Source organism: Herpailurus yagouaroundi, unplaced genomic scaffold (genome assembly GCF_014898765.1).
Source record: "Herpailurus yagouaroundi ecotype Mexico unplaced genomic scaffold, PumYag 192, whole genome shotgun sequence".
Lineage (NCBI taxonomy): Eukaryota > Metazoa > Chordata > Mammalia > Carnivora > Felidae > Herpailurus > Herpailurus yagouaroundi.
In genome coordinates, this window is record NW_024412423.1 from 16,664,726 (window position 1) to 16,688,000 (window position 23,275).

A 23,275-nucleotide genomic window follows, 5' to 3' on the forward strand; every position below is an offset into this window, starting at 1 on the left:
ATTTATTCCCTCACATCTCTGGCGCTAGAAGTCCAAAATAAAAGTGTCTGCAGGGCCACGTTCCCTCTAACGGATCTAAGCAAAAAATCTTCCCTTGACTCTTCCTAGCTTCTGGTGGTTGTTGGTAATCTTTGGCATTTCTTGCATTAACTCTACAGGCTAGTGGGGTATTAGTGTTTTATATCTCCAATAAAATAATGTAGATTTTAAGATAAATAATGTAGCCCTCAGAAATCACTTATATCTTCGACAATTAGGACACTTTATAGGAATACCAAACTAAAATCGGAGCACCTTTGTGGAATGTAAAAGTCAAACTTCACTGTTAGAGATCCATATTAAAGTAGGGAAGTGTCAAATTTTAAAAGAGTTTAAAATACATAAATAACTGTGTCTCTTCCCTGGAAAAAAAAAAAAGAAGGCCTCCTCACTGGCTTATGCAAAGACTCTCCAGGAACAAGATGCCTCCTCCACCCTTGTTTTATATCCTACAGTGTGCTGGGTACCTTAATAAGTATTTCCTCCTCAGGGACTCATGCCCACCTTCTGTCTTGCTTTTTCTCTACCCACCTCTCCCCATGAGCAGATTACATTTTCTTCTACATTAATGACCAAATTAAGAAGATTTAGTTCAGTCTCCCAAGTTAATGTAACATAGGCTCTCCTCTCCAGGTGCTTTGTTGTGATCTGTACGGTAGATGCTTCTTGAGAGAAGTGTCCCTTTCTCCTTTCTGAAACCTTTATTGCAACCCAGATTCTTTGTCTTATGAGACTCTCAAGATCTTCATACTTGAAGACACCAGTGTTTCAGGATTTTCTTTCTACTCCTCTGCCTCCCTTTTCTCCTGACCTTGGTTCTAGCTGAGTCTTGGATTCCATTGCTGCTGATGGAGGGTGCTGCTGTCATCAACCTGCTCCTACTTGCCATTGTTGCACCTTGCTGGGAACTGAGGATCTTACTACCTTTTCTGGAAGACATTCATTTCCTCCTTTTGCTTTCAAAGACTTTCACTTTAGGAAAAAAAAGTTTTATTTATTTTTTTGAGAGGGAGAGTGCAAACAAGAGAGGGGCAGAGAGAAAGGGGGACAAAGGATCCAGAGTAGGCTCAGCACTGACAGGCTGACAGCAGTGACCATGATGCAGCGCTTGAACTCGTGAACCATGAGGTCACGACCTGAGCCGAAGTCGGATGCTGAACTGACTAAGCCACCCAGGCGACCCCAAGCCGACTTTCCATTATCCTGATCCAGAGAAAAGGACTTCTAATTTCCTTAACTTTTGACTCCAAAAGTGTCTCTAAAGTATAATGATCTTATGATACCAGAAGAGTCAGGGGAGTCTCCTGAATGTATTGCAGAATAGTAGAATTAAACAGTGACAGACAGATAGTATTTTTTGGGTATAATGAGCCACTAAGATGTATTTCAAGGAAAATGTTTAGTATCCTGAGTGTAGATTTAAAGCAGGATATAAAAAGAGTTCCACTTAAATATTGGAAAAAACCATAATCTGAATAATGGTGTCTGTGAAGTTCAATTTGAATCAGCCTATTTGAATTTATTAAGTCAGGTGATAACCAGATTTCCCTTTCAATTGGTCCAGTTGAATCAGAATCATATGGTTATCCTAATGAAAAGGAAGTCCATGTTCTATTTACATTCTATCCCTGTTTCAACAGAGAAAAGAAAACACAGGTTAATCATTTGAGATTTATGGTTTATTTATCTATTCCTAAACCTTTGGTTTTTAGATTTGCTTGGAACTATAGAAGAAATCCTGCCGAGAATCCCAGAAGGTATCAGTGTTTGGGCAATGAGTGATTCTGTTCCACGAGGCGTGATTTCACTCAAAGAAAAACTGAGGACGGCATCTGACAAGCCTGTGGCACGCAGCCACCATGTTGCCTCAAGCCTTAGGTCTACTCACGTTTATATCTTTACCTCTGGAACAACAGGTATGATCCCTTTCATCTTGAAAATTAAAAAGAAAGCAACATATTTGCAAAGCAACCATAGTCACCATGGGTACTCAGCAAACATCTGAAAAAGCATGCATCCAAGAAGTCCTGAGGCTCTTAGATCTTAGAACCCTCAAACCTGGTTGAAAAAGTTCATTGCTCTAACCACAACGTGGCAAATTACCCTGTTCACTTGGCCACTGTCTCATTTAGAAAGATTTTCTTCAAACTTGATTCGACGAAGGACTCTGGAATGTCTCAACAGTTTGACCCAACCCAGTTGCTCGGAGTGTGAAATTTGGCCAGCCTCTTTGGCAAGATACCTGGTAGCTTCTCTGTTCCTTAAGATTCCTGATGCATAAAATGAAGAAATTAGCTGAAGTAGTTTCTAATTATCTTACTGGATTCACAAATCCGTTAGTCTATTTTAAAGGTCTTCTCTATTTTCGTGTACCATGTTAAATCCTAAACACAATCCAGCTATAGCTGTAATTTAAGCACCTATAGCAGGCTCTCCCAGTTTTTCCTTAGGGTCATCGGAACATGTGACAAATAGGAAGTCTTGGAAGCCCTGCATGTTTTGGAGAAGATAGAAAATAGGATCAAGTAACTAAACATTCACACTTTTTTTTTTTTTGATAAAAATAACAACACACCAAAATAAAAAGAATAAACTGCCTAAGAATTCAACAAAATATTAAACTCAGTTGATTCTTAGGAAAAGTTGAATGGTCTTTATGGTAGGCTAAATACACTTTTGCAGTTAGTGTGAAGATAATTGGGTGTTTGAATTAAGTACATTAAAAATACTCTGCTCCTCATTTCCTGGGCACAGGCAGTAATATAAGCAAACTATTATTGCATAAATAGTTTTCTTACATTTTTCTTTTTCTTTCCTCTTCTGTGTATATATGTGCTTGTCTCTCTCTCTCTTTTTTAAATTTACTCTTTGGAGGCTAACGATCTCTTTTACACTGGAAAGTAGGCTGTGCTTTTAACTTCATTTAGAACAGCTTTGATAAATGAACTGGAAAATGCTAATGCGTATCAAATTGTCTGCATACATTTAGCCTGACTTTGGACTTTACAAGAGACAATAAAATTTCAGAAATGATATGTTTTAAAAACTTCCAACAGAAGGTACTTAACCAATCTATCTGTATGGCTGTTTTCTTGCTAAAAACAGAAAGTGACTGGTCTTCCAAACAATCTTCACCACTCCCCCAGCCCAAAGAGAACATGCCAAAGCCACTAGTAACAATTTTTGTTTTTCAAGATTGAAACCAGATTGTTTACTGCATTGTACAATAGGCTGAAAGCAAAAGTACTACTAATTTTTATTTTATTTGATACTTATTTGTGTTAAAGTTATAGCACAGAGATGAAAAATTCTAATAGCTTAAGAAATTTTAGAGAAAAGTACCCTGCATGCCCACCCCCCCCCACCCCCTGCCGCCTCAATTTCTCCTTCCCCAAACCAAATGCATTCAGTATTTTTAGATCTTTCTTTTTAGGAATCACCTCCATTTCTCTAAACAAAACAGGTATCTTACTGGATATTTAGTAGATTCTTACTGGAAAGTATCTACTGATTTCCCATGATGGAAATGAGGATTTGCCTTCCATCACCAGCCACTCTTTCTCTCCATTTATTTCTTTCTCTCTGGTGCAGACACTTTCTTTCCCCAACATCCTGCTAATGTGTCATCATTAATTTTGACTGGATTGGTATCAGTATCATAACTTAGTAAACACTATTATCTCCTTTTGTGTAAGATTTCCCCCCAACCTGGACTTAAACATTATTGTTTTTGTTTGCTTGCTTACTTAGTTATCTATACACCTATCACTCATATTCACCCCTTTGTCAAAAAGAGAGCTCACCTTTGATATTGAAAACATAGTCTGTACGTTGTCAAGCATGTGTTCTTGGCCACCTTTTGCCTGGAGCCTCCCTATGATTTCAGTCTCAACCCCTTGCTCTCTGACCATCCTGGGTTTATTTGTCACCATTGTCCTGGGAATTCCCTTCAGTTTTTTTTTTTCTGATCCCCCAATTCCTAGATCCTAAATTAGTTTCCTCAGTTCACTGCCCCGCTTCCAGTAGCTATATGCTAAGGAGTATTTAGGAGATGAATGGTTAAGTCCTCACATCCAGCAATGTCTTATTTTCTACCCTTCTGCTTAGCCACGTAGTATTCTAGGTTAGAAGAAAATTTCTATGCCAGGGTTTGAGGACATGGCTCCGTGTTCTGACTTCCAGGACACATAGTGAGACATCATTTCTTTTCCGATTTCTTTGCCTTTACATCCAAGCTGGTGTTGTTTTTCTCTTTGTGGGGGATTTTTATTATCTCCTGTGAGTCTTCAGTGGTCCCGAATGAGGTGATGACTTATACTGGGCCTGGTCTTACTTATCCATTTTGCTGGAAAATTTATAGGCCTTTTCTGTCTGGAAACTCATGTCTTACAAGTCTAGGTACTTGGAAATTAAAGAGAAATAAGTTCTCTGTCCCCTTCTCTTTCCTTTTTTATTGCTATTCTTTCTGCCCACCTACTCCTTCTATTATATTTGTTTGTTTATTCTTTTGTCTTTGAAACTGTAACTTCTTAAAGATTGGTCCTCCTGGACTGAGTAATTAATTTTCTAATCTTTTTATCCCATTTTCCTTCTCTTACTTTTCATCTACTTTTTGAGAGATTTATCTTCCAAACCTCTGTTCTCTGAAAATGCCTCTTTTTTCCACCATGTTATTTTTGTGTTATTATTTATTATCCCGTATCTCTCAGAATATTAGCAATAATTTTTTGAAAATTTCTCCTCTCTACCTTGTCTCTATTTTTGCCAATATCCTTTTATCTTTTGGTTTGTTTTGGTCTCTGTCCTTTATCCTAGAGGATTTCCTTAAATATTCACTTCATATTGAAAATGCATACAAAGAAACACACATAAAACCCCCCAAAACAAATCCTGACTAGAGTCTCTGTGTGCCTGAGTGGAATTTATGGACTGTTTGGTTTCATCGTAAAGGACATTTTGTCAGGGAATTCATGACTGTCAGTGTCTTTCAGTTTGTTACTTGTGGACGATTCAGATTCCTCAGACAGGATTCTCAAAGGGTGAAACGAGTCAAATGTGAAAGGGAGCTGAAGGCAAAGGCAGACTTTCTTTTTTTATTCCCCTTATTTGCTCAGTATTTCTTCTTCCCAAGGTTTCCGGAGGCTTCTCTTTTCCGGAGGGTAAATCTCATAATTTCTACCAGAATAGTGGAAGCAATCTAGGGCTATAATTTTGTATTATTTTTTGAATTGTAAAACAAATATCAAGAAGCATTTATTGACATTCTTCTAAAATTGGTTTGTGAATGATCTTACACAGGGAGTGTTCTACAAATGTCATCCCCTTTTAACTTAAAGTCTAAGCAATGTGGGGTCCTCTTATAAAGAACAGAGCAGAGCAATGTACAGAACTCGTCACAGATATCACGATTTAATAATATAATGCTATCGAAGAGTCTGACAAAACCATATGGAGCCTCCTTGAAGATTTAATTAATATTTTTTTATAAAAGGCATCTCTCTCTAATACAAAATGTTGCTTTTGCAACTCAAAATCTTGTGCTGAATTAAGTGACTGTAAGGGTAATAAATATGATCATTTATATTAGTATGCCATTTGATGTTATAAGTCACTTGATTCTCACACAATAAAGTCTTAGGATGTTGATAATGAAGAAGGTGTTGATGCAAGTTAGGAAGTGATATAGAAAGTGGGCTTTGACAAATTATGGAAAGAGCCTAAATGTCCATCAGCTGATGAATGGATAAAGAAATTGTGGTTTATATACACAATGGAATACTACGTGGCAATGAGAAAGAATGAAATAGGGCCTTTTGTAGCAACGTGGATGGAACTGGAGAGTGTTATGCTAAGTGAAATAAGTCATACAGAGAAAGACAGATACCATATGTTTTCACTCTTATGTGGATCCTGAGAAACTTAACAGAAGACCATGGAGGAGGGGAAGGAAAAAAAAAGGTTAGAGAGGGAGGGAGCCAAAACATAAGAGACTCTTAAAAACTGAGAACAAACTGAGGGTTGATGAGGGGTGGGAGGGAGGGGAGAGTGGGTGGGTGATGGGTATTGAGGAGGGCACCTGTTGGGATGAGCACTGGGTGTTGTATGGAAACCAATTTGACAATAAATTTCATATTTAAAAAAAAAAGAAAGTGGGCTTTGAAAAAGTGAATGATGGAGAGAGAATCTTCTCATAAGCCCTTTTGACAGGTTATAAGGAAGGCTGTCAGCTGGTATTAAACATTTTCTATCCATTCTTACCACTGCCAAGTTCTGTTTGCCCAAGGTCACCAAAATAATATATTCCTGGATCTGATCAGACACATTCTGTCTCCAAGTGAGAAAAAGATTGAGTTCAGTTTTGATGGCATTCATGTTTCTTTGACATAAGTGATAATGTGATATTTTAATGAACAAAGGTTGAGAATTATATAGATTCCCTTTTCTATAACATTGACATCATGGTTTCTTAAATAGACATTCTATAAAGCTCCTTGTTTATAGTTCCATATTTATCTTCCATTTCAATAGGGTGCCTGCTAATGAAATTTCTGAGCCTTTTTGGGATTCTGTGGGGGCAGATCAGCTTTCCTCAAGGTTTATCTCCTGTGTCAGCTTTTTGGGTATGCTGTGTACACAGCTGTCCTTCTGCTTTTCCAAAATTTGGTTGTTTTCATCTGTAATTCCATTCTTTTTGCCTTGAGTGTATGTGTTCTATCTGCCAACATCTAGTTCTCTTATTGTTCACTGGGCTTGGTTAGGTAGCTTCAGGAATCTCTAGGAAAGCTGTTTAAGCCTGGACAGAGGAGCCATTGGTTTGACTGTTCCTAAGAAGGAGGAGGAAGAAGAAAACGAGGTCACTGCCTGCCACACTATGCCTGGAAGCCAGTGGCTAACACCATCTCAATCTCTCTGTCCTTTGTCGCTCCTTTTCCTTGACCTTATGGATTTTTTCATTTTTCCAAAACTATCCCAGAACTCCTTAAATTATTTATTCCTACCTCTGAATTGGATCATCTCTCCCTTCTTTATCCTCCTAATCCTCAACTCACTGGACACAGCTTCCCTCCCACCTTTATGCCTGGACCTCCTCCTGGACATGTGAGGAGTTCCAAGGCTAGGGATTCATAGAAGATTAGGAGAGCACTTTGGAGGCCATATTAGGTATCTTTTCTCCACGTCTGTTGTACAGCATATCCCTTCACAACTTAAAAAAAATGAAATAAAAATCGAAAAGGGACTTTATGACCACATAAGTTTGAGAAACACCATAACAAAAATATCAAAGTTTCTGCACCATTGGGCTCCACAAGGGCTTTAATATGTTAATGTGCTTTCTAACTCTTTAAAGGCAGGACTTTAAAATGCTGTTGTAACAAACTTTATTCTCCTATTTCTTTTTTCCTTCTTTCCAACTTTAACCTCCATCAAGTTTTGATCACTTTCATTTCCCAGACAAGTTCATAATTGTTGTCTCTTATCAAAAAATCTAACTGAATACTTTGGATGGCTTATAATACATTAACAAGGTCATTATCACTTAAAGCTAACCAGATTAGGAAGGGAAACATGGCTAATTAGTTTACTAGTGTGCTTTGAAGGAGGTACATAAGCTCACAGGAAACACCTAGATAAAGCATCCTTATTTTTGGTCACAACCCCTAGTAAAAAGCTACTTTTAAAGCTGGGTTGCCATGAAATCAGGAACAGTGTGGGAAGTAGGGAATATAGTGACTGAAGGACCATGGGTGGGAACTTCTTGGAAGCAGAAAACACATAAATGATTGATCCTCTGGATGAAGAAGAGAAAGGCGTTGAATTACCAAAAGCCAAAGATGGAGCTAGTCTCACCCAATGGGTTTAACAAGAAAATTTGGAGAGATTCCCCATGCATGAGAAGGACAACAAACTTCTATGGTGTGAGATGCCAAGCTATCAGGAAGAGCCAGAGAGATTTCTTTTTTAAAAAAATTAGTAAATTTTAGTTAGGATAAAATGCAAGACAATGCCAGCTTTGCATATGAGATCAATTATCTTCCATTTTAGTAGACATGGAACACAAAGCTTGTCAGAATATGTCAAAGCAGGTGAGGCAACAGGGTGGACTTAAGGTTCACCTGGGTAAAATGTCTAGGAGTCATTGAAGCCTCAGGTTCATAGCTCTATGTGCTGCTGTGACCAGAAACCCCATGAGAATGTTGGCTTTTTATCAGTGAATGTGTTGAATCAGAGGAAAGAATGATGTCCTACTCTTAGTAAGATGGTACCCCAGTTGACTGTGCAACGTGTAAATAATTTTGGTTACTATACAAAGCACTGAATATACGATGAAATCAGAGAAGGCTTACCAGAGCAAACTGGAGTTTAGTTTGTATGCAATAGGTAGTGCTTGTTGTCTCAGTGAGATATATGTTGGGAGATAGATAGAAATAGCACCATGAGTCAAATCTCAGTTGGAAGATCAAGTATCATTTCAAAGAGGTTTAGCCAAAACAGGTAAAAATGATCAGTAGTAGGAGGTCCAGGAGAAAGTACCAGCCATAGGGCATTACATGGGGCCAGAGAATACCTAGAGAAGCGTGTAGTGGGCAGTAGGAAATTTTGGCTATAAAATTCAAACATCAGACATGGGAGTGTATTTTATTTTATAACTTATTTTTATTGAATAAATTCTATGTGTAGCATTGTAAATTTAAAGTATATAATGTGTTACTTTGAAACATTTATATAATATCTCTGTATAGTGATATTTAGCATATCACATAATTATAGTACAATTTTACTGTTATATTCCTTGTACTATACCTTAGATTTCTACAGCTTATTGACTATTCCTTAAAAGTTTGTACCTTTAAACACCATCACTTTTATCCCCCCCACCCCCCCCACCCCCATACATACACACCCATCCTTTGGCAACATTTTACTCTCTGGTTTTTGCAGGCTTAACATTTTTAGGTCCCATATATAAGTGACATTATACAGTACTTGTCTTTCTCTTTCTGACTTATCTCACGTAGCATAATGTGCTCACAGTCTATCCATGTTGTCTCAAATGGAAGAATAGCTTTCTTTTTAATGACTGAATAATATCCCACTGTGTATATGGACCACATCTTTTTTAATCCATTGACTATTATGAATAATGCTGTGATAAACATGGGAGAGCAGATTATCTGATTGAAATCACATTTTGATTTCCTTTGGGTATATATCCAGAAGTAGAATTGGACTGTGTGGTAAATCTGTTCTTTAATTTTTTGAAGAACCTCCATATTGTTTTCCACAATGTTGAGTCCAACTTACACTCCACAAGCAATGTATAAATGTTCCCTTTTTACTGCACCTTTGCCAGAATCTGTTGTCTCTTGTCTTCCTGGCTGTAGCCATTCTAACACGTGTGAGGTGATATCTCACTGTGGTTTTGATTTGCATTTCCCTGGTGATTAGTGATGTTGCATATCTTTTCAGGTATCTGGCCATTTTGATGTACATTTTGGAGAACTGTCTATTAGTTTTTCTTCCCAGTTTTTAACTGTATTTTTTTTTCTGTTACTGAGTTGATTTACTTCTTTACATATTTTGAATATTAACTCCTTATCTGATATATGGTTTGCAGAAATTTTCTCCCATTCTATAGGTTGTCTTTTTATTTGGCTGGTTGTTTGGGTTTTTTTTTTTTTGTTTTTTTTTGTTTGTTTGTTTGTTTTTTTGTTTTTTGTTTTTTGGCTGTAAAGAAGCATTTGTTGAATTTTCTTTTATTGTTTATGCTTTTGGTGTCATTTAAAAAAAATTAATGCCAAGAGCAATATCAATAAGCTTCTTCCATATATTTTCTTTTAGGAGTTTTATTGTATTAGGTCTTATGTTTAAGTCTTTGATACATGGTGAGTTCATTTTTTTTATGGTGTGAGACAGAGGTCCAATTTCATTGTTCTATATGTTGTTAACACCTTTTTAAGTCTGTTTATTTTGAGAGAGAGAGAGAGAGAGAGAGAGAGCAAGCATGTAGACGGACAGAGAGAGGGGAGAGAGAACATTCTAAGCCTGATGTGGGGCTCGATCTCATGAACTGCAAGATCATGAACTGAACTGAAATCGAGAGGCTGACACTTAACTGACTGAGCCACCTCGGTGCCCCTCATTGTTCTACGTATGTTTTTCTAGTATTCCTAGCATCATTTGTTGAGGAGACTACCTTTTACCCACTAGGTATTCTTGGTTTCCTGGTCAAATATTAGTTGACCATATATGCCAGGGTTTAATTCTGGGCTCTCCATTCTGTTCCATTAGTAGATATGCCTATTTTTGTGCCAGTGCCTCCTGTGTTTATTATTGTGGCTTTGTAGTGTAGTTTGAAATTCAGAAGCATGATACCTCTGTCTTTGTTCTTTTTTTCTCAGTATTACATTGGCTATTTGGGGTCTTCTGTGGTTCCACACAAATTTTCAGATTGTTTCCTATATTTCTGTGAAGAATGCCTTTGGTACTTTGATGGTGATTGCTTTGAATCTGTAGATGGCTTTAAGTAGTTTGGCAAGTCTTACAATATTAATTCTTCCGATCCATGAACATGGGCTGTCTTTCTATTTGTGTCTTCTTTAATTTCTTTTAGCAAAGTTTTATAGTTTTCATTGTACAGATCTTTTATTTCCTTGAGTATATTTATTCCTATGCATTTTATTGTTTTTGATGCTATTGTGAATGGGATGGTTTTCTTTCTTTTTCAGATGAGTCATCATTAGTGTAAAGGAACACAATTGATTTCTGTATGTTGATTTTGTGTCCTGACCCTTCACTGAAACTGTTGATCAATTCCAATAGTCTTTTGCCTAATTCTTTGGGATTTTCTCTCTATATAGGATAATATCATCAGCAAATAATGACAATTTTACTTCTTTCTTTCCTATTTGGAGAACATTTATTTCTTTATCTTGCCTAATTGTTCTTGCTAAGACTTCCAGTAATGTATTAAATAGGAATTGTAATAGTGGGCATCCTTTGCCTTGTCCTTGATCTTATTAGGAGTGTTTTCAATTTCTCTCTGTTGAACTATCAGACTGTCACATATGGCCTTTATTATGTTGAGGTGCATTCCTTCAATACACAGTCTGTTAAAGGTTTTTATTAAAAGAGGATGTTTATTATCAAATGCTTTTCTTCTCGGTCTCTTGAAATGATCGTGTGATTTTTAGGTTTCATCTGATTGATGTGGTGTGTTATATTTATTGATTCGCCTATGTTGAACCATCCTTGGATCCCAGGGATAAATCCCACTTGGTCATGGTGTATCATGCTTTTAATGTGTTCTAGAATTCAGTTTGCTAATATTGAGAATTGTTGCATCTGTTTTAATCAGGGATATTGGTTACTATTTTTTTTTCTTGTATTTTTATCTGGTTTTGGTATCAAAGTAATGCTGATCTTGTACAGTGCATTTGGAAGTGTTGCTTCCTTGTCAATATTTTCTTCAAATGTTTGGTAGAAGTCTCCAGTGAAGGAGCTGGTCCTGGAGATTTCACTTTGGGGAGTTTTTGGTTTTTTTATACTCAGTCTTTTTACTCATTATTGATCTGTTACGATTTCCTATTTCTTCCTGATTGAGTCTTGGTACGTTGTGTGCTTCTAGCAATGTATCCATTGCTTCTATGTTATGTAATTTGTTGGCATATAATTGTTCATATTAGTCTCTCATGATCCTTTTTATTTCTATAGTGTCAGTTGTAATGTCTTCTCTTTTGTTTCTAATTTTATTTATTTGATTCTTCTCTCTTCTCTAGTCTACCAATTTTGTTGAACTTTTTAAAGAACCAGCTTTTAGTTTTGTCGATTTTTTTTTATTGTTTATTTTGGTTTGTATTTCTCTGATCCTCATTATTTCCTTCCTTCTGCTAACTTTGGGCTTAATTTTTCCTTTTACTAGCTCCTTGAGGTATAAAGTTAGGTTACTTGAGACCTTTCTAATTACTTAGGTATTTATAGCTATAAACTTTCTTCTAAGAACTGCTATTGCTGCATCCCACCATATTTGTTATGTTGTGTTTTCTTTTCTTTGGTTTTGAGATACATTTTTTATTTCCCTTTTGATTTCTTCTTTGACTCAATGGATGTTTAGAAGTGTGTTGTTTAGCCTCCACCATTTGTAGATGGAGGCTCACTTTCCCTTGTTGCAGATTTCCAGTTTCATACCATTCTGGTCAGAGAAGATAATTGGTATGATTTCATTCTTCTTAAATTTGCTAAGATCTGTTTTGTGATCTACCCTGGAGACTTTTGCATTGCATTTGAGAAGAATATGTATTTTGCTGCTGCTGGATGGAATGTTCTGTTTATATCTATTAGGCCCATTTGTTCTAAAATGTGGTTCAATTCCAGTGTTTCCCTGTTGATTTTCTTACTGAATGATCTACCTATTGTTGATAGTGGGGTATTGAAGTCCCCTACAATTGCTTCTTGGTCTTTTGGTTAAGATCAAATGTGAAGTCCCCTACAATTATTATATTGTCTATTTCTCCCTTAAGATCTGTTATTAGTTGCTTAATACATTTTGATGCTCAGGTGTGGAGAACATATAATGACAATCATCGTATCTTCTTGCTGTATTGACCCCTTACTGTATAATGACCTTTTCTCTCTTATTACTCATTTGGCTTGAAATCTGTTTTGTTATATAAATATGGCTATGCCTGCCACCCTTTCATTTCCATTTGCTTGGAATATCATCTTTCATCCTTTGATTATGAACCTATGTGTGTCTTTAGAGCTGAAATAGTCTCCTATAGGCAGCATATAGTTGAGTCTTGTTTGTTTTAACCTATGCAGCCACGCTGTGCCTTTTGACTTACAGTACAATCTGTTTACATTCAGGGTGATTATTGATACGCAAAGATTTACTACAGTCATTTTATCTTTTGCCTTCTGGGTATTTTGTGTTTCCATTGTTTCATTTCCCTTCCCTTTATGTCTTCCTTTGGAAGTTGGTGGTTTTCCATGCTGGTTTGCTCAGTCTCCCCCCTTTTTATGCTTAATGTCTCTGCTCTAGATTTTTGCTTTGTGGTTACCATTTACATAAAATATCTTAGATAAAATAGTTCTTATTCTGCTGATAGCGATTTATCTTCATTCACCTATAAAATTTCTGTCTTTTTATTCTTGCCCTTTTATATTTTTGATGTCATAAGTTATCTCTTTTTATGCTGTGATTTTATTACCAAGTTGTAGCAGCTAGTTATTATTATTTTTTTAATGTTTATTTTTGAGAGAGAGAAAGAGTGAGCACAGTACGAGCAGAGAGAGAGGGAGACACAGAATCGGAATCAGGCTCCAGGCTCTGAGCCATCAGCACAGAGCCGGATGCAGGACTCAAACCCACCAACTGCGAGATTATGACCTGAGCTGAAGTCGGATGCTTAACCGACCGAGCCACCCAGGCGCCCCAGGAGCTAATTTTAATGCTATTTTCCTTTATCCTTCATGTTATAACTAGGAGTTTATTATACTATTTTATTTTATTTTTTTTTTTTTTTAATTTTTTTTTTTCAACGTTTATTTATTTTTGGGATAGAGAGAGACAGAGCATGAACGGGGGAGGCGCAGAGAGAGAGGGAGACACAGAATGGGAAACAGGCTCCAGGCTCTGAGCCATCAGCCCAGAGCCTGACGCGGGGCTCGAACTCACGGACCGCGAGATCGTGACCTGGCTGAAGTCGGACGCTTAACCGACTGCGCCACCCAGGCGCCCCGTATTATACTATTTTAACAAAGAGTTAAAGTATTCTAGTTCTGACTACTTAGCGACTTAATCAGAGTTTTGTGTATTTTTGTCTTTTTGTTTCAGCTCAGAGAGCTCCTTTCAATATTTCGTGTGGTGGTGAACTCCCTCAGTTTTGCTTGTTTGGGAAAGCCTTTATTTCTGCTTCATTTCTGAAAGAACTTTGCCAGATGGATTATTGTTGGCTGGCAGTTTTTATCTTCCAATATCTTCCAATATTTGAATATTTCATTCCATTCTCTCCTGGCCTGTAGAATTTTTGCTGAGAAATCTGATGATAGCCCAATGGGGGTACCTTTGTAGACCGTTGTCTTCTTTTCCCCCTGGCTACCTTTATCATTCTTTCATTATCTTTGGCTTTTGACAGTTTAATATAATGTGTCTTGGAAAAGATCTTTTGCATTGAAATACTAAGGTATTCTATTAGCTTCATGGACTTGTATATACCCAGTTCCTTCCCCAGGTATGGTAAGTTCTCAGCTATTATTTCTTTAAATATTCATTCTGCCCCCTTCTCCCTCTCATCTCCTTCTGGGGTACCCATTATTCTTGTGTTGGCTTTTCTAATGGGATCAGATAGTTCTCATAGGTTTTCTTCACTTTTTAAAAATCCTACTTTTTATCTACTCTTACACCTGAATCATCTCTATACTTTTATCTTCCATCTAGTTAATTTTCTCTTCCATATGATCTGGTCTATTTCCAGTGAATTCTAATGCATCTTTCATCTCATATATTGAATTCTTCAGCTCCAGAACTGGTAAAGTACTCCTATTCATTAATTTTATCCCTGAGATCATCATATTGTCTTTCTGAGTTTTCTTGTAGGTCATTGAATTTCTTCATGATAGATATTTTAAATTCCATACCAGTTAGATTCCATTATTCCATATTTTGAGGTTCTGTTCATGAAATATTGTCATTTTCTTTTTGTTACACTGTATTACCCTGATTTTTCACGATGTTTGATGAAAAGTGCCTCTGGCACCGTATTTAAAGTGGCAGACACTTTTCTTACGTAGGCAAGGTGGGTTTTTTGGTAAATATTTTAAGTAATGCTTTACACCAATGTGGGGCTCCAAGCCGCATACCAGAGATCAAGGGTCTCACGCTCCGTCTACTGAGCCAGCCAGGTCTCCCAGGCAAGGTTTTGTTTTCTTTGATACAAACAGTTGAAAACAAAGGTAGTTAGGAGCCTTCCTTTTGTTTTCCAGAAGGTGGCGCTATAGCACCAGTTCTTGGTTTCTCTTTCTGGAGCTGGCAGCACTTCAAAAAGGCAGAGTGGTGGGGGCCTGGGGGTCTACTTAGCGCTTGGGGCTTTGGGTGTGCCTCTGCCCTTGTAGGGGGAATCATCAAGTGTTGGGAGGAAGGGTGTCCTAGAGATCTATGGGTGGTCCTCTTGAGTCCTGGGGCAACCAGTAGGAGTCACTTTGCTTCACTTCTCTTTATCTGCCTCTTTGACTTTCCTTTCCCTCCCCTCAGTCACTGTGGTCACTCCTGAGAGAGAGCAACTGGTCCTTCCAGCGGCAGCACATGTGGCCAGGCCAATTCACCACTCATTCACCTTCTCCTTCACCTTGGATCTCCTCCGCCACAAGGGTCATGCTGGCCTGCTCTTTGGCCAGCTACCTCATTCTCTGCCTCCACGGCTCCTGTGCCACTTCCCTCTCTCTGTCATTGCCTCTGGGGTCCAGTTCAGCCATGATCGTATCCACCAGTGGATGGATCTCTGGGGTGTCTTCATGAGCTATGCCGCGGCACTTTTGGAGGGAGATAGTTATCCATGTCCCCTTAGTTGTATATCAGAGGGAAGAGAAACAAGGACTGACTCACACAGTCTCGCAGCTGACATCACTGTAGGGGTATATTTTACTATAAGACTTCAAGGCAAGCTGAAAATAATAAGGAAGTACTTCCGTTTGGGAAACACATTGTGAAATTTAGGACTCCATTTCTAGAAGTGGGAAATCAAGTCCACCTGGGTGCAGCAGTAAGTTTGTAGAGCCACTGACATTAGTGACCTGCCTTTGACAGATAGTGAGTAGGACTGTATCAGTATGTGGGGTAGAGAAAAAGGCTATACTTCTGGCTCCACTATCTGCTGCTCTTCACTTTTAATCCTGTTATTTGCTTATTCCTGTGGCTTTTCTGACGTTGGTTTCCACTTGCATCTCTGGAACAACAAATGATACTCCTTGTCACCGTTGCGTTTTTGAAGTGAAGTAACTATTGATGAGGTAGATTTGGGCTGGGACCCTCTGAGTGAAGACATTCCAAAAATATTAGAACTCTTTGAAGTGACACAAAATAGGACTAAAGTAGCGTTTAATCTAACAAATGAATTTAAGAGAGGGTACTTATCATTGTGAAAACAAGTTGTGTCCCATGCTAAGGAATTGTATGTTGAAACATGAAATTGCTGATATTCAATCTCAAATAAGCCAATTTCATATTACATTGTGTACTAACTGGATGAATTTATTATGCTGGCATTGTAATCCAAAAGACTATAACGATATGGAAAATTTAAAAAAGTAAGCAAAACGTTTTATATATTAATCACAACTACAAACGTTTTTAAGAAACCCATTGTACATAGAAGAAGACTGGAAGGGAAAAAGAAAGTGATCGATGTTTGGCTCATGAATGTTTACAACTGTTTCAACATTATGTATTACTGAATCTGATATTCTATAATGATCTTAATTCAGGACCTATGAAACATGATAAAACTACTGGTTCTTGAGACAGAATCTTGGAATTAGAATTGCTCACTAGAAAATTTCTATTTTAAGTATAATTTGGGTACATTTTGGGTGTACGTTTTCAGATTTGGGACATTTTTGTCATTCTTGTAGCAGCTGTGGCTCTTTGAAGTTTATGGCATCCCAAACTCTATAATTTGAGTTTTGATTCTTCTGGGTAGATCCAAGATTCTAGGAACTAAGTACAGTGGCAGTTCACATTTGCATGGTCCCTATAAAGTACATGTAATATTTTGATGTATTTTGTCTCAGTTGCCACTGTAGTTGATACCAGCATAAACTTTCTGTTACATATATTTCTTTTCTTGTCTTCCAGGGCTACCAAAAGCAGCTGTGATCACTCAGATGCAGACTTTAAAGGGCTCTGCTGGCTTGTGGGCTTTTGGTTGTACTGCTAATGACATCATTTATATAACCCTTCCCCTGTATCATAGTTCAGGAGCTCTTCTGGGAATTGGTGGATGTATTGAGTTAGGTAAGTTTTTATTTTATGTCTGGTAAGTTTTCAAAATGCCAATTAATTGTAACTTGTGTTAAAGTTTGAAATTCTATCAGTAGAATTCAGAGTGATTGTGTGCTTATTATATAATTACAACAGAACGTTTATTAAAAGGACATAATTTCATGGCATAGCATATTATTCCTGAAACTGGAAAGACCAGTGCCTTGGAAATTTGGCCTTGTGGTTGGAGCTGACTGTTGAGTGGGCTTCCTTCTCCATGCGGTCACTCATCCTTGGATGATCTACCCTGGCCTCCTTAGATGGTACTAGGAGCCTTCCACAAGGGTGAATGTGGAAGCTGCATTGCTTTAAAGGCTTACCCTCAGAAATCACTTAGATAATTTCACCTGTATTTTGATGATCAAAGCCAGTCCAGATTCAAGATTTGACAGGTGGGGAAATAGACCCTATCCCTTGAAGGGAAGAGTGGCAAATGCACATTGCAAAAGTAAGTGTATAGAAGGAATTGTTGAGCCTGTCTTTGAAGACAAGGTACCCGGGCATCCAGTAACTCAGTTGGTAGAATTAGTGACTCAGTAGATTTCATTCATAAACATGCTCAGATTATGTGTCTGGCCCTGAAATAGTACTTAACTATAGTTATGTGTGTGTTTATATGTCACAGTGTATATGTCTGAACTACAATAAAGTAATTTTATGGAGGAGCATATTTAGACTATGATCAGTGTCCAAAATAAATAAAGATGAGGGTCAAGACATTAGCATTTTCCTTGGAAAAAGTCGTATGATTTACATCGTTGTGAAAATCAGGTCGTTACAGTTAAATTCTGCAGCCATCAGTGAACTTGTTTTTGGTGCTGTGTTACCAACTCTACCTTACTAACTCTCAACCTTGAGAAATACTAAGGCTCCTTTAAGGTTTTAAAAGTAAATAAGATGTACATATTCAAGGTCAAAAGTAAATGAATATTGTTGATCCCTGTGGAGAAGACTAACCCTTATCGGTAGTCATCCTCTAACGCTTGCAACTCCCTAAGCATTTTGATTGCTTCTTTCATCCCAAAAAGAACATATTTGTAGTCAAAATACAGAATTGTAACATGAATTTTTAAAAAGTTTATTGGACTGTAAGATTAATGTTTTCAAATGAGCTTGATATAAATGGCCACTGATAGATTATAAAAGTCTTGAAATTGAATACAAGTGCACCAGACAGGGCAACATCATTTTAGTTTTCTGTTCATTCTGCCCTCAAATATTTCCCCTAGTGCCTGTTTTTTGTTGTTGTTGTTGTTGTTGTGTTTTGTTTTGTTTGCCTTTTCTCATAGGAGCTACTTGTGTATTAAAGAAGAAATTCTCAGCAAGTCAGTTTTGGAATGACTGTAGAAAGTACAATGTGACTGTGTTTCAGTATATTGGAGAACTCTGTCACTATCTTTGCAAACAACCTAAGGTAAGAATAATCATTACCAGAAAGGAAAAGTAATTTCAGAAAGAAAAAGCATGGGGAGAAAATTAATTTTTGTTCGTGTATATTCTACTTCTTCCAGGGCATAGTTTGACTGACTGACAGATGTTTGCAATACCCCAAGATGAAATGAATGTAAAACAAGTCAGAAAAAATAAAAGGAGAGCTAGGCAGGATTGTACTAATGTGCTCTCTATGGTGGCAGGATAGGACAGACCCACAATCCAGTCCACTTGGTGTTTAGACTGATTAAAATTTCTGTAAACACAGCACACATCTGATTATGACATTAGATGATGCACACAGAAAGCAGTGATTACAAGGTTGAATTAGAGAATCTTTTAAAATGCTGTTCTTTGAAAAAACAAAACAAAACTAATGACATGGATTAGACTTGTTTTCTATTTCTTTTCTTTTGAATATGTGATTATATTAATATATCTTTCTGTTTGGTTTTGATTTCAACTTAAAAAGAAATTTTGCTTTGATGTATGTTTGTCTGCCCACCTAAACCAATCATTTCCACAGACAATTGACAAAATTGCCCCTTTCTGAAAATAGACAAGCAGAGAGAGTTGCAAGAGCCTGAAGTTTGTCTTTATTAGTTTGTTTGCTTTTTTGCCTCAGAGGTTATTTTCCTTTTCCTGATCTCATTTATATTTCAAGGTGCTTATTTTTTAACTGTCTGGTTTTCTAAACATTCTTGAGGCTATAAAGAAGTGGGCTTTTGTAATCAAATCTCCACCAGCCCCATGAATAATGGTGATAGACAATGCCCCCTGTGTAGGACGGGCAGGAGAATTGATGACCTGCCCTTGACCCTTGCTAAACTTCTTTGTTCATTTCTCATCACCTTTGCCATCATCATGCCAGCTTAAGGCATGGATGGTGGGCCAGATGTCTTCTCTGGCTGGCTAAAATATGGACATGTAATCCTTCCTTTACCCACAGCACAGCTGAGACTAGGCTGGAAGCATTTAAATAAGACTTTGTTGAAGATATGGGATTACACAGGGCAGAAAAACACAAAAAGAATGTGAAACTGGATAACCTTATTTATAAAATGCTCTCATTCACTTTAAGCTCATAGTTTACCATGTAGAGACCTCCCGTCTAGTTCCCGACCCACACCTCCCCACCCCCATTGTGGCCAGAAGCCATCCTTGTTCTTTCCTTGGTCAGGAGTGCTTCAGTTAGCTACAGATTCCCTCGATCTATCGCTAAGACAGAGAGTCTCAGAGACATGTTCTAGACTTTTCTGACCTTTGTTCTCTTCGGGAGGCTTTGCCAATGTCGGTGTTGTGGTTTTCTGAAAAGACCTGGTAGAACAATTAAGTATAATGCCACAGCCTGACATATTTTCTCTTCTAGTTTTCATTGTGTTCTTTGGTAATGTGGTATCCGGACTAAGATAATTTAGGGAATTAATACCCTCCAGTAAAATAGGAGCCACCTTCAGTAAAGGATAGATTAGGTACTTCTTCATGAACTTTCTGAACTGTGCCCCTATCCATTCCTTTTCCTCCTTATCTTTCAGTAACAACATTAGCTTTTTGCAAGACTTTTTTCTCATTAAGTATGTACTGAATGGTTGAACACATGCAATTTTTTCTGACATTTTACTGTATTAAATGATGCTGCCATTAATATCTTTATGCAAGATCGCCAGTATAGGGGCTCAGAAGTGAAGGCTGACAAAGGACGTGGATATTTTGGTGATTTTTATGGCATATTTCCAAATTGCCGTTCGAAATGGTTAACATGATTTAGAGTCTCATCGACCATTGTGGGAGGATGCATATTGTACGGTCTCTTATCAGTACTGTGTGATATTGAAAATATGGTTTTCTAATTATGCTTCATGGGGAACCAGCACCTCCTTCAAGGTTCCTCAAAGGTCCCTGAAGGAGGTGAACAGGGAAAATAGACCAATCTTCAAGATCCACCCTTTCAGATATGATGGATGAAACTCAATTTGGTTGGGCTTCTTAATAATATTTTGTTCGCACAAAGAATGTCTTGTTTTTTTAATGGGAAAACCATAACTTTATTTATAATTTTATAGACTAGTAACAAACATGTTTTTAAATTTTCTGTTAAGATTACTGGCAAGGTGGAATAATTTTCTATCTTTTTTCACCTGAAAATATCTCTTCTGAGCCTTTTACTCATTTATGTCTTTAGCACATAATATTTTCTCTTACCTGTTTGAGCTATCATTTCCTATAATAAAGGTTTAATAGTTTGTCATGTTCACTAAAAATCTTTTTTCAGAGTGTTTTCCTTTGATTTTTTTTATAAAATGAATTATCATTTTCACCTCTCTGAATTTCTAATGCACTAATTTTGAGAAAATGCTATAGCTGCAGAGAATTTGAGAGAACCGAGAATTGAAAGTAGAGCACTCGATTTCTGTTAGTTAAATATTTTAATTCTTAACTCAAGTCCTTCGAAGAAAAGATAGTGTTTGTGAAATATTCTCTAAGCATTCACCTGAAGGAAGTGGAGAAGAGAAAGAAATAAAAATAGCTTTGCCCAAAGGAAAACTTAATAACTTTTTTCATGTTTATTTTATTTTTGAGAGAGAGAGACAGAAACTTCATAATTTTCTTCAGCAGAGATGCATTGTATTACCTAATCACTTTTGCTGATTTCACAGAGAAGGAGAGCAAACAGTTCTTGGCATTAAAGATCAGGAAAAGAAGAAAGTCATTCTGTTATGACATCTTACACTTTCAAGGAGGTATTTTTTTTCCCCCCTGCCCAGTATTTATTCTTTTAAGTGAATTGCTTCTGCAGAGAAGGGGCCATGTCTTTTGTGAGCATAGCATTGAGTTCTGGTACAGCCAGACAGTGAACAGATGATAGGGTCCATACCCTCAGGGAGTTAAAAGTGGATGTCTCATAAACCGTGGTTTGAAGCCTCCTAGACACTTGGTTAAAATAAATCCTTAAAGGGGCGCCTGGGTGGCACAGTCGGTTAAGCGTCCGACTTCAGCCAGGTCACGATCTCGCGGTCCGTGAGTTCGAGCCCCGCGTCGGGCTCTGGGCTGATGGCTCAGAGCCTGGAGCCTGTTTCCGATTCTGTGTCTCCCTCTCTCTCTGCCCCTCCCCCGTTCATGCTATGTCTCTCTCTGTCCCAAAAATAAATAAACGTTGAAAAAAAAAATTAAAAAAAAAATAATAAATCCTTAAAGAAAAGAAAGCAAAATCACCTAGTCTACAAATACATCCGGATTTGTTGTCCATCCAAGGGTAAGTGATATATTCCAAAGGAGATTTACCTGCAGGTAGAATTCACCACCTGAGTCGAGTGTTTAAAAGCAGAATTCCTATATATTTTAATTCTTAACCAAAGTTCTTTGGGGGAAAAGTTAGTACGTGTGAAATAATCTTAAAGCAATTACCTGAAGGCAAATGGAGGAGGGGAGAGGAAAATAAATACAGCTTTGCCCAAAGCTGTATGTGGTTTTATTTAGTTGCATAAAAACACCCTGGACTTGGCTTTCCCTGGATGGAAGCATTTATCCACCCCCTAAACCCCTGTCTTTTTTCTCCATTTCAAAAGTCCAATTACAAAAGTTCCTGTGGCGTACACATTGGATATGCCTCAAACTTCTGGCAGCAGCACTGCCCTTTTAAAACAGCCAAGGTTCTAGCCCTTCTTACTCAGAGGGATGGAGTAATTATTCTTTTCCCTGGAGAGTAGGAAAGCAGCTCTTCCTCACATCCATCCTCCACCCTCCACGTTTTCTGCGTTACCAAAGTGCCATCATACAACTTCTGACTGGACCTACTTCTTTGGTTTCGTACCAGTAATGCTGCATTTATTTTTTTTTTTAATTTTTTTTCAACGTTTATTTATTTTTGGGACAGAGAGAGACAGAGCATGAACGGGGGAGGGGCAGAGAGAGAGGGAGACACAGAATCGGAAAGAGGCTCCAGGCTCTGAGCCATCAGCCCAGAGCCCGACGCGGGGCTCGAACTCACGGACCGCGAGATCGTGACCTGGCTGAAGTCGGACGCTTAACCGACTGCGCCACCCAGGCGCCCCAGTAATGCTGCATTTAATATTGCTTGGTGAGGAACGCGGGTGAGTGCTACATATCACCGATCGTTTGGGGGATTCCTACAGCATTTCATCATATTTAAATAAATTCTGCCTAAGACAGCAGGCAGACTTCTCTAGGGATAGGATCATATCTGTCCCTCACTCATTCTTTCAGGTAATATTGCAGGTTTCCATATACGGGGGCACCCAAGACAAACAGGACTCCTTTTCTCATGGATCTCACACTCTAGCTTGGGGAGAGAGAAAATAAACCAGCCAACACCTGAAGGAAATTCATTACAGACAATGACAAGTGTGATGAAGAAAAAAGAGGGGGAGACGGTGGAGGATGATGGGTAGTGAGAGTGAGACTTTGCTAATTAGGTTGAGGGGTCTGGGAAGGCTTCCCTGAAATGGTGACCTATGAGCTGAGGAATTGGGATGGCAAGTGGGATCCAGCCGTGGAAAAGCTGGGGGGGTTGCAGTCACAACAAAGCAAAATAAAATAAAGGACACAGTCTGAGTATTTAAAGAGAAGGAAGTTTTGGCCAGGCCACTGACAGACCGGATCTTGAAGGGCTCAGTCTACGTGAAGGAGAAATTTGCATGTCATTCCCATCAGAGCATTTGGAAAAACATGAAGGCTAACTCAAAAAACTATACTGATTTGGGACCTATTTGAGGGAATGATAATAAGATTTGTTAATTCAGGGGTAGGGAG

The 23,275-nt window shown here is 37.9% G+C and overlaps 1 protein-coding gene across 1 annotated transcript in view; it reads left to right on the top strand.

Moving 5' to 3' along the window:
• Positions 1–23,275, top strand: part of SLC27A6 (solute carrier family 27 member 6) — a 76,003-nt gene that overhangs the window by 18,057 nt on the left and 34,671 nt on the right. The window contains exons 2-4 of the mRNA XM_040444383.1: positions 1,752–1,955; positions 16,889–17,047; positions 18,364–18,488. Of these exons, the coding sequence (XP_040300317.1) occupies positions 1,752–1,955; positions 16,889–17,047; positions 18,364–18,488 (488 nt within the window). The remainder of the gene's footprint in view (positions 1–1,751; positions 1,956–16,888; positions 17,048–18,363; positions 18,489–23,275) is intronic.